This window comes from Aethalodelphis obliquidens, unplaced genomic scaffold (genome assembly GCF_003676395.1).
Source record: "Aethalodelphis obliquidens isolate GAN/ISIS:26980383/991018 unplaced genomic scaffold, ASM367639v1 scaffold691, whole genome shotgun sequence".
Taxonomy (NCBI): Eukaryota; Metazoa; Chordata; class Mammalia; order Artiodactyla; family Delphinidae; genus Aethalodelphis; species Aethalodelphis obliquidens.
The window spans coordinates 1-11,828 of record NW_020838602.1 but is presented as its reverse complement, the minus strand read 5'-3'; the positions used below and the strand labels follow the sequence as shown (position 1 = coordinate 11,828).

Here is an 11,828-nt window from a genome sequence, read left to right as displayed (position 1 = left end):
AAGTGATACGAATTATCATAAATTGCTCATGCAAATGTTGTATGAATCACCTCCCAAAGTTTTCTACGGCTGGGAGTGAATCTCTGGTGTAAGTTTCTGTAGGCAGTTCGTACTGGTGGCCCAGGGCTCTACCCAGCAAGGGGACAGAATGTGGTCTTAGGACAAAGGTGGACAGCCAGCAGGTCTGGGGCAGAGCCCAGGTCAGAAGAAATAGTTCCAAACTCCTAGTTCTGCTGATCGATCCAGAACGATCTCCCTGTACACATCCTGCCCTGCACCCCCACTCCAGCACTGGAACTCAGAGAAGGGTTTTATTGATTTATCTTTCCCTTGGGGACAGTTCCAAGACGAGACCGAGCTGCGACCCCTACTGAAGAGGGTAGAGAAGTACCCAAGTGCCTGTGCTCGCTGGCTGTGGGGGACGAAAGCCCTGGTGTTGATCTATGACCCTGACTACATGAAGGTGGTCCTGGGGAGATCAGGTGAGAGGGAAACCCACATCCCAGCAGGAGAAAATCTTCCCTCTCGGGTACATGGCCCTGGATCTGTGAAATTCCAGAAGAAACTGGCACTACAGCCATCAGTACCTGGCACCCACCAGCCATCCTTGCAGCCCACAAGCCAGACTAAGGCCAGCATTACTCACTTACACTGAATGCTTCAACACCCGGGTGGGGCTGGCTTCTCTTTCCTGTCTTACTTTCTTTCTTGTTTTAACCCAACTGAGATGATCCCAGGTCTGGAAGACAATTCCCTGTCCACACTGATGTAGGTTTGGCACCTCTCACTGTTGCCTGTCCTGGGTCATGAAATGGCCAAACCACCACAAACTGTAGAAAACCACAGGCTCCTTTCTTACTCTGTGGTGCTGAGCAGAGCCTATCTTTCTTGCCGATTCACCGTCTTAGTCCTGTGGGTGTTCTGCTGCTGGGACACTGAGTCTGCCTTCCTGGGCCCACAGTGACCATCAGGACAGAGAGAGTCAGGGATGGGAGGCAAGAGGGAGATGGCTAGAGACAGACTGCCAGCTGACCAGCATCAGGAATGGAAGGTGCCACAGCTGCTCTGGGGGCTGCCTGCCTTGTTCGGTGTCCTCCACTTCCTTTCCTTCCCTTTCAGACCCAAAGTCTCACGATGCCTACAGAATGCTGATCCCCTGGATTGGTAAGTACATTTAAATACAACTGCAGTCCACCCACCAGTTAGGTTTACCAAGAGCTACCTCTTTGCTTAATGGAGAACAACGGGTACGAGGCACCCTGTCACCACCTCATCTCTCAGTCAAGCCTCATTTCTCTCCTTCCAGTGAAACTCTCACCCTTTGTAATGGTGCTGAGAGCCCTCCTGAAGCTCAGCCTCTTCTTCATCACTTCTCAGTCCTCTGCGATATTCTCAGCCTGACTATTAATTCTTCTATCACCTGCCCCCCTACTCTTCTTCAACCTCTGTCTCACAGCTGTCATAATCACATCCTATGGACCAGCCATTCTGGAAATTCACATTCCTGAACTGTACTGGCCTTTCCTACCTTTGCCCATGATGTGCCTTCTCCTGACACCCTTGGTTCCTCCCGAGTTGTCCCTAGTCGTCCCTCTGATCCAGGCTCCCCGACCCACACACACACCCATCTGTGGCCCAGGGAAAGGTTTGCTTTTGTTGGAGGGGCAGACGTGGTTCCAGCACCGGCGGATGCTGACCCCAGCCTTCCACTACGACATCCTGAAGCCCTACGTGGGTCTCATGGCCGACTCTGTCCGAGTGATGCTGGTGAGTCTATCCCTCGTCACCTGGACCCACTCTCATCCAACACAGCTGACAAAGTCCACTCTCAGACCCTTGTGTCCCTCAGGTGTCCATCAGACCCAGCCCCCAGAATGGTGCATTCAGAACGTACTCTGAGACAGAGCTCACCAAAACTGGATGGGACAGAGGGGTACCCTGGCAGCAGCTTGGATCCACAATTTGCTCTGAGATAAGGGAAATCAGGGCCATGGTGTATTCAGGGTCCACTCTCCTCTCATCTCCACATCTTCAACACAGAAGATTAGAGCAAGAGTCATTCACCTGGACAGCGGTGCAAGCCGCCCCCGGATGCCCTGGACAATGGCAGCTTCAGTGGCAGAGTAGACATCCCAGGATGTCACTCAGGTAGGCTCTGGCCTGGGGCCCAGGGCTTCTGCATGGAATTGAGCCACTCACGGGAGGAAATGAGGCCAGGTCTACATGCACAGTGCTGGGTCTTGACAAGCATCACCTCTGATCTAGACTGGGCACCACCTGGTCTCAGCTAACACTGGATGAATGAAAGGAATTGAAGCATATCATGCCCCCTCCTAGGAGCCCCTTACGCTTTTACTTTGCTTGAAATATTTGCTTACTAGTGTTGAACATTGTCTGTCCAGTTCAGATCTCAGAACCCCTAAGTTTCCCCCTCTGTCCCATAAAAAAGTATGGTTTCTGGTCTGCCACAAGGTGGTCATCATCATACTCTATTCTTAAAATTCAAAACTAATTCAGAATATTATGAGAGAACATGATTAACTATATAATAAAAGATTCTGAGAAAATAGACGTCACATTACACGTGTGTGATACAGCCTTAAATTGCTAAAACACATCTGCTTTGACAGTGAGAGAAACTCATCAGAAGATTTAGAGAGACAGAGAGAGAGCCTGGCCTTGTCAGCACAGGCCTTCTGGGAGAGCAGAGCAGGGTCAATGTACCCCTCCCACCACAGGACAAGTGGGAGGAGCTCGTCAGCCTGGACTCGCATCTGGAGGTCCTTGGACACGTCTCCTTGATGACCCTGGACACCATCATGAAGTGCGCCTTCAGCCACCAGGGCAGCATCCAGACAGACAGGTAAGTGACAACCTTTCAACGGCAGGGTCCTTGTTCTCACCAACTGGGGAGGACTTACCTGAGAGGCAGTTAGGGCAGCGTGGACGCTTATCAGCACAGAAAGCAACATTCTGCACAGAGCCATGGACCACAGTCAAATTGCACCCAGACCAACCTTGACTCAGTCACAGGTCCCTGATTCCTGCACAGGGAGAAGCCTGGCTGCTCAGGCCACTTGTAAAGGACTGAGGGTCTCCAGGGCTGTGAGGCAGAAATGACAAAGCCTCAGTGCTGCCTGTCCCCGCTGACTGAGGAATCCCCACCCGGAGCCCCACTCCGTCTCCAGGTCAGAGGCTCCCTCCACTCCAGTCTCCTCTGCATCCTCTCCCTTCAGGAACATCCAGTCCTACATCCAGGCCATCAGAGACCTTGGCAATCTGACTTTTTTCCGATTAAGAAATGCTTTCCACCAGAACGACATCATCTACAGGCTGACTCCTGAAGGCCGCTGGAGCCACCGCGCCTGCCAGTTGGCCCATCAACACACAGGTTCTGCTCCTCCTTCTGGGCGGCTCCTCCCCTGGCCTTGACCCCGCAGGCAGAGCCCAGACTCCTGCTTCCTCTTCAGGGGCTGGCACACGCCCACACTGGGTACTTCCTGGTGCAGGGGTTGGGACCCGAGACGTCAGGGTGTCAGGTGAGGTGCAGGGAGACACATGTGTCACCACGTTGCTGACGGTGGAATGAGACCCCCTCCCACCATCATCCAGGCAGAGCCTCCATGGGCTGTGCTATTGAGGGGATTCCCGACCTGGATCAGACGATGCTGGAGCTTTCTGCCCTGACATGTGCGCCCATTCCCACCCTCGTCCTCATCCACCTGGTACCCAGATTGGGCCTGAGGGGCAGATAGGGCTACGGTGGGTGCTGCATCTGAGCCCCCAGGAGCCCTCAGCTCTGCCTGGGAACCACTGTTCTGGGACAGATGGAGTGATCAAGCTGAGGAAGGCTCACCTGCAGAAGGAGGGAGAGCTGGAGAAGGTGAGGAGCAAGAGGCACCTGGATTTCCTGGACATCCTCCTCTTCGCCAGAGTGAGTGTGGGCAGGAGAGGCCTGAGGCTTTGCCCAGAAGCACAGAGGAAGGGCAGACCCTGCACTCTCCCTGCCTCCGCAGATGGAGAATGGGAGCAGCTTGTCTGACAGGGAGCTCCGTGCCGAAGTGGACACGTTCATGTTTGAGGGTCACGACACCACAGCCAGTGGCATCTCCTGGACCCTCTATGCTCTGGCCTCCCACCCTGAGCATCAGCAGAGGTGCCGGGAAGAGATCCAGAGCCTCCTGGGGGATGGCGCATCCATCACCTGGTGAGCGCCCAGCAGGTGGGAGGACCTAGCCCCTCCGCGAGTGGAGGACCCCTGGTTGCCTGCCCTTAGATGGGCTTCCTTTCAGGGACCACCTGGACAAGATGCCCTACACCACCATGTGCATCAAGGAGGCACTGCGACTCTATCCACCAGTGCCATTCATTGGTAGATATCTGAGCAAGCCCATCACCTTCCCTGATGGACGCTCCTTACCTGCAGGTATGAACTTCACCCACACCCACTGAACTAAGCACTCTGCGTGACCACGTGGGAGATCAGAAATCCACATGTGCTTTCCAGCCCCGGGATGCTCTGTCTGTTGTTTCCGCCTCAAAATAATTAATATTTCCTCTGCAGTTTGGAGGTTTTGTAAAACGCCTGACACAGAACTTGAACCAATGAGAGCTCAGTAAGCAAATGCTAGCCCTTGAATGTGGGCTTGTAATGGAGCCCTATAATTCTAATTCCTTGAGACGTGAAGGCTTAAGAGAGAAGCAGAAGTAAGCAAGGGGATACGTGGTTCTTTCCATATGGGGTCTAAGTAAATGAGGGAGTTCAGGGAGTCCACTGTCATGGGTCAGATGGTCCAGTCTCTGAGGAGCCCTCAGGTGGATGGCCGAGAGCAGCTGATGATCAGGTCTGAGAGCCCTGCCGTGGTTGGAAGCTACCCAATGGCTCACTGCCCAGTAGGTCTGAATCCCAGCCCAGCCACCTCCTAGCTGTGGGATCACAGACACATCCCTCAACCTCTTGGAGGCTCAGGTGCCTCATCTGCACATGGCAATAGGAGTGCCTTCCTTGAGGGCTGCTGTGAGGATTAGATGAGTTAATGCACTTTCCCCGAGGGCTCATGATGACACCTGATAACTGTGAGTTTTCATGTGAGGTGATCCTGATACTAAGCCTCCAATTCTTTTCCTTCTCAGTCCTGGCCATGGTTACCTGCTCCTAATCTGTGCTCATGTGCTTTGTCACCTCCAGCCCACCTGTCTTGCAAGAGCACCACTTCATTCAGAGTGATGGAGGGTAGCTCTCATGGTGGCTCCTGGGCCTTTTGTGCACATTGCTCCTGTTGCCATGGGTACCATCAGTCTTCTCTCTCTCCTCCTTGCCCCACAGGAATCCCACTCTCCCTCTCCTTTTATGGGCTTCACCACAACCCGAAGGTGTGGCCGAAACCAGAGGTATGATGGAGGGGGGGATGGGATGCTCCCTCCAGACCAGCACCACCCCTGCTCCCCTCGGGGATTCTTGTCCCCTGGTGGATTGGTGCAAGGAGCTTGACCCCACCTGCCCTGGCCCCGGTGCTCTTTCTGCAGGTGTTTGACCCATCCCGGTTTGCACCAGCTTCTGTTCGACACAGCCATGCTTTCCTGCCCTTCTCAGGAGGATCCAGGTGAGGCCTTCTGTACCTGGGGCATCTGGGTGTCACTGGGTGCTACCTGATGTGTGTGACTGTGTACATTCATATGTGGTATATGCAGTTATGTCCCTGTATGTTGGTGTGTTGAGAAGGCAGCGTGTGTCCCCATGTACAAGAAGGCCTTCAGGACAGGTCATGGAGACCTTGACCTCCTGACTTCCGCAACGACCAGCCACATTGCCATGGCCGTGGCCGTTCCAAAGTATTCCAGGGTTTTCCTCACTTTAGGTGTGTGACTTTCAGCTTTAGAATTTTTCATGAAACTTAAACTTCAGATGTTTGCTTTTCCCAATTATCAGTCATCTTAGAAGGTGGTTTTCTCTCTTGGCACATTTCTAGTCCAGCTCACTGCATTTTTTACTTAATTCACCAATCCACCTCTCACTGTATCAGCAGTCGTGTTTGCATGGGTTTGGATTTCCAGCTGCCTTCCTTGTCCTGAGGTTTCAAGCCATGTATGTGATCACTTACAGTTTCTGTTGTTGAAGAAAGTTACACAGCAGTGTGTATTCTCTATCTCTGCAGTTGAAGCCAACAAAGTCATGACTGCTTATTAATATAAACAAGACACCTTTTCTAGTTGCCGTAATTCTTTATATATAACGGGGATTATATAACATAGTCCAAGAATCTACAGAGTCTAACATTGGCAAAAAGGCATAAAATTAAAGGCAATCAAGTGCTTTTGAAAGAAAACTCACTATTTTGTAATTGACACCTGCATTTGAGAAGTTTGTGGCATGTAAAATATAAAGGACACTTGAAATAGCTGTTAAGCTGGATGAGTCACTCCAAAATGACTCCCGTGAAAATCTTCAACAGTATAGGTCCCCTGCCGAAATAGTAACTTCCATTACTTAGTAACGACTTAGTAAAACAAGTTTTTCTGAATCTCTAATTCTGTGAAATTTTCAGTTGGTGAATCAACCTTCACAGAACAGGCTTGAAGCAAACATGCTTGCAGAATTGGCTCTGGGATTTGGTTTCTGCCAGGGTCCTTCTCCGCTGTAGACACAGGCTGCACATCATGTCGCTGCCACTAGAGGACAGCAGGTACCTGGCAACTCAATTCCTAGGTCAGAATAAACATTTAATTTTATTCCAATTTTTTTTTCAATTCAATTAACTTTGTTCAAATAGAAAGCTATTTATTAAGCCTGCCTCTGTGTCCCAAGTCATGTATTAGGAGATGGGAACCCAGAAACGTAAGGCACTTTCCCTGCTTCCAAGAGTTCACAGTCAAGAAACCACTACCGCTATTCAAGACACACATGCGACGTTTCCATAGTGTAGTGGTCAGTACGTTGGCCTTACAAGACAGACATCATGCATTCATCCACTCTTTCACTCATTCATTCACTGAGCAGATTGTGGAATGTTCCATGTTTCTGGCACTGTCCTGGTCACTGGACAGTGATGTGTCCTTGAGTTAACAGTAAAGCTGCTTGGGGATGTGGGAGAAAGAGGCGCAGGCGGCAGAGGCGGGAGGCCAGGCGGTCACTAGACTGAGTCTTGAGCATGTGGCCGGCAGAGGCGGGGGGAGGGGACCTCAACAGGAGCGGAGCGAGGAAGAGGGGCTGGACAGGTGCGAGGTGAGTGAGGAGCAGCCCAGAGAGCACTGTGACACCAGCTGAGTCCCCGCGACGTGTCCTCCCTGTGATGGAGGGCGCAGCAGGCCCCGAGCCGCCGTGGCTGCAGTAGAGGGACGGGAGGCAAGGAGACTGGAAAGGCCAGTGAGGAGCCCACGGGATGGGAGGAGGGGCCTTGCTGGAGTAGAATGGGAAGGCTCCAGGGGCGGGTTGACTGAGGGGTTACGAGGAGACAGGAGGCCGGAGCATTAACTGGAAGAAAGTGGTCCAGCAGGTCGAGGGGCGCTAACCCGTAGCCCCTCCAAGAAGCCTCCCGGTTGCCATCCTGACTTCCTTATACAACTCTGTCCTGTCCTGTCTGGGGACTGGGGCCCCTGCTTGTCTGCCATGGGTGGTGAGGGCCCGAGAGTTGCCCACATCCCCCTACAGTGCCCTGGCCTGGACGGGAACCAGAAACGGCCTGTGGACGAGTGAACAAAGTACTAATTCACATTTACTGATTCACGTGACTTGACCCTGTGGCTTAGAGCGCCGACGCTCCCCAACAGGACTTGCTAGTGCTGAGAGCAGAAGTAGGAGTTAGGAGCTAGTCCTGGAGAGAGGTGGCTTTTGTAAGGGTCAGGGGGAGAGGGTGGACCGAGGCTTGGGCGGCACGTTCAGTGTGACCCGTAAGGAAGGGATCGGGGCTGGGCCACGTGGAGGAGAGCCCTGAATGCCCTGTGCCCGGCAGGGGTTAGAAGCCTCTGCTCACTTCCTTTTCCCTCCCTGACCCAGGAACTGCATCGGGAAGCAGTTTGCCATGAATGAGATGAAGGTGGCCGTGGCCCTGACCTTGCTTCGCTTTGAGCTGGCACCCGATCCCTCCAGGGTCCCTGTTCCCATTCCAAGAGTGGTGCTGAAGCCCAAGAATGGGATTCACTTGCAGCTCAGGAAGCTCCTGTAACGCTTGTTAGAGACAAGGACGAGCTCTGAGGGCCCCTGCCTGCCATCCTGTCTGTCCCGTCCTTGCCTCTGTGCCCACTTCCTGCTTCTATCTGCCCACCTGCCGGCCTACCTCATCTCCTGCCTCCTGCCCATCAGACGTTCTGCCCTCCTCATCTCACCTTTCTCCAGGCTCCCTATCTGCTTATCTCTCCATCTGTCTCTGACCCACCTGTGTCTCTGACTGTCCACCTAAACCCTGATCACCTGCCCTCCTTCAGTCTGTCTACTCTCTCCCTGTCTTTCTCCCCTTATGCCTGCCTGTCTGTCCCTGAATCCACTTCCTTTTGCTGATAAAACAATTGGTCACAGCCTTAAGGACTTCGAACAACACAGAGTTATTCTCTGACAGCTCTGGAGTCAGAAGCCGGAAGTGGGTTTCCCTGGACACAGCCAAGGTGTTGGCAGGGCCCCCGGTGCAGGGATGTAGGAGAGGATCCCTCCCTTTGCCTTTTCCCACATCTAGAGCTGCAATCCTTGTGTTCTTTTGCTCCTGGGCCCTCCTCCATATTCAAATCCATCAGCTTCTTCAAATGTCCCCCTGCTTCTGTCTTCACATCGCCTTCTCTTTCATCAGACCTTTGTGATTACACAGGCCCACTCAGATAAAACAGGCTTGCTCTGAGTTCCGGGGATGAGGACACGGACACCCTGGGCAGCCGTTACTGTAGCTGCTAAGTCCTGCGTGACTACCATCGCCTTGGGCCCCCGATCACTCCCGTGTGTTACGGGTCTGCCCATTTGTCACTCACCTGGCTTCCCCTCTTTCCCACTCCCTGGATAAATTCACAATGTCATATGGAGCGTGTGTGTCTTCCCTTGCAAGGAGCTGGATGGAATGGAAGAGAGAGAGAAGGGGAGGGAAAGCAAAGGAGACGAGGAGGGGACATGACCCCTGGTCTGTGGGCCCAGAACCCCAGCAGGACAAGCGTGTCCCAGCGCCCCTGCAGCCTCACACTCTGGGGTCCCTCACGCCCCACAACCTGCCTGTCACCTGAGGCTCCCACGGCAGCTGAGTCAGGAGAAAGGGCTCGTCTCCAAAGGCTCAGAGGGAGGAAGCTCACCCTGGGCACCTGTCAGGGAAGGAGCCTCCCTGCTGTTGTGTGGTAGCTTCCTCGCTACATCCTTAGAGGGGCCCAGCCAGAGCCCATCCTGCCCTGAGCAAAGAAGCCTTACAGACTTGGCTCAGCGCGAGGGCCTCAGGAAGCCAATCCTTCACCCCAAATGAGATTTGAGAAGAGCCCAGCCTGGCCATGTCACCAGCCCCCGGCAACCCTTCCTCACACGCAGGGCCTGCAGGCTCCTCAGAGGCCCGAGCGGGCGGCTGTGCAGGAGGGTCTGGGAGGACCAGCTGGGCACGAGGCTTGGCTGCTGGGAGAGGATGTCAGACCCGAAGCAGAGGACCAGCCGGTGCACCTACCCCACAGGACAGCCCCTTGCAGTCCCCGGCGTGTCTGCCCAGCCCCTGAGCAAGGACGGGCTTCTTCAACCCTGGTGCTCCTGGAGACCTCGGGGGGGACTGGTCCTCCTGACCCTGACCAGCGCCAGGCCCCTCGCACTCCTCCACCAGCCTCTCTGCACCAGCCCTGCTCTCTTGCTGCTTCTGCACACAGGTCCTCCTCCCGTCCCACCCCTGCCCTTCCTAACCCAGGGCCCCGGATGCCAGAGGAGATCCCCCTGCAGCCCTGTGCTGTTCTGTGATGCCGCCATGTGCCTCCTGAAGGGGACATCTCCCCCCAGCCGCTGCCTGTAGCTGGAAACTTCTGTCCAGTCCCCTCCCCGTTCCTAGGTCACAGGGCTAGTTCACTCAGCTCCAAGAAAGGGCCAGGTGGACATATATGCACTACCAAATGTAAAATAGATGGCTAGTGGGAAGCAGCCGCATAGCACAGGGAGATCAGCTCGGTGCTTTGTGACCACCTAGAGGCGTGGGATAGGGAGGGTGGGAGTAAGATGCAAGAGGGAGGGGATACAGGGCTATATGTATACATAGAGCTGATTCACTTTGTAGTACAGCAGAAACTAACACAGCATTGTAAAGCAATTATACTCCAATAAAGATGTTTAAAAAAAAAGTTGGGGTCAGGAGTACACTCTGTGCCTGACCGGGCGTGGGGCAGGAGAGTTAGCTGGGACTGTCCCGGGCAGGAAGCTTGGCAGGTCCCCTGGCGTCAGGTGGTGCAGAATGGCTCGGGCTGGTCACTCTGACAGCATGGGCCGATGGGCACTCCCTCAATTTACTGTTCCTGGTGCTGGACCTAGTTGCTGAACCAACAAAGGAAAGTCTAGCTGCTCACAATCTCGGGGGAAGCAGAGGCAGAGACCTGAGAGGAACCTGAGAGGGGGTGAAAGGTTGTGCTGCAAGGGGGTATGTGTAGGTTGTTAGTCACCTCTGACCTTCAGTTAGGAGAGCAGCCCAGAATGTGGCCCTATAGGTTATATGTGAAGCACCTGTCATGAGGACAGGCAAAGGAAGAGGCTCTTGGGACAGAAGTTAAACTTGGTGGGGGAGCAGGTCAGGAGGAAACTCAAGGCTCCTAAGAGAGCTTGCTTCCAAGTAATTCTTCATGGAAATCTTTGGTGTTTTACTTTCTGAATTACGGGCACTGGGTTAGATCTTGGGAAAGAGAATCATGAAACAGGGATGTAAGAGACAGAAAATGAAGGTTTCCCCATCCCTTGCTCTTTCACATATGACCTGCATGACTTTTTCAGTGCCCATCCCTCTAGAAGCACTCTCTACCTGGTGAACTCTTATTCACCCTTCAAAGCCCCATTCTTTTTTTTAGTTTTCTCCTTTCCTGATTGGTCTGGACACTATTCATTCTTCCAGCACAAGCCTACAATTTTTCTTAACTAATATACTTTTATACCTTTACCTATAGCCTGTGAGCTCAAGAAATATTTGCTGAGTGAATGAATGACTGAATGAACATTCATTGGATGTAAATAGGAAATGAATTATTATCCCACCTTTCAAAGGAGAAGCTGAGGCTCAGAGAGGACAAGTCTCTAGCTTCATATGTAGTGAAACTGCCCTGGGGCTGGACATCCTGAATCCAAGGCCAGTGCTCTGTCCACTGGCACAGTCACCCAGGACACACTGCATAGTGGATGGGTACAAGCCCCGGGGAACATTTCAGAGGCAGCTGAGGCAGGCAGCTTTGAAGTCCAACAGAGAAGGATTTCAGTTTCACCTGGGACAAGCAGAGGCTGTTTTCCTCTGGCCACATCACTTTTCTTCTCTGAAATCAGTTTTCCCCTCTGAAATGGGATGATAATAAAACCAACCAAATCTACTGAACATTGGTAAACTAGACTGTGACTGTCTTGAAGTCAGCAAGATTCATGTCTGCTTTGCTTGCAGCTGTGTCCCAGCATCTAGCAGACTGCCTGACATGTTATAGGTGCTCATTGAATATTTGGTAGGTAATATGGAGAAGGAAAGTGGGGTTGCGCTTGGCCATTGTCACTGTCAGCTGAGGAAGTTTTTCTCACACTGTTTCCAGAAGTGCATCCTCCACAGTTAATCAACCCTGGAGGCCCAGGTCTGAGCTCTGCCCTCACCTTCACCCTCCCCTAGGTGGGCGGGGCAAGCCTCCCTGACCAGGCTGGGTGTTCAGGGGAG

The 11,828-nt window shown here is 53.1% G+C and overlaps 1 protein-coding gene across 1 annotated transcript; it reads left to right on the top strand.

The window, feature by feature from the left end:
* Positions 1-343: 343 nt before the first annotated feature.
* On the top strand, positions 344-8,162 carry LOC113616869 (cytochrome P450 4A11-like). The gene is made up of 11 exons (XM_027100245.1): positions 344-482; positions 1,120-1,164; positions 1,640-1,767; positions 2,739-2,863; positions 3,237-3,391; positions 3,828-3,934; positions 4,017-4,207; positions 4,293-4,426; positions 5,327-5,391; positions 5,527-5,603; positions 7,994-8,162. Exons 1-11 carry the CDS (start codon positions 458-460, stop codon positions 8,160-8,162), a joined length of 1,221 nt encoding a protein of 406 aa, XP_026956046.1. The 5' UTR covers positions 344-457.
* Positions 8,163-11,828: the final 3,666 nt, after the last annotated feature.

Coding starts and splice junctions, on each gene's coding strand:
- LOC113616869 (XM_027100245.1), top strand. CDS start 458: ATGAAGGTGGTCCTGGGGAGATCAG. Junction 4,427..5,326: donor TGGACGCTCCTTACCTGCAG/GTATGAACTTCA, acceptor CTTGCCCCACAG/GAATCCCACTCTCCCTCTCC. Junction 5,604..7,993: donor CCCTTCTCAGGAGGATCCAG/GTGAGGCCTTCT, acceptor TCCCTGACCCAG/GAACTGCATCGGGAAGCAGT.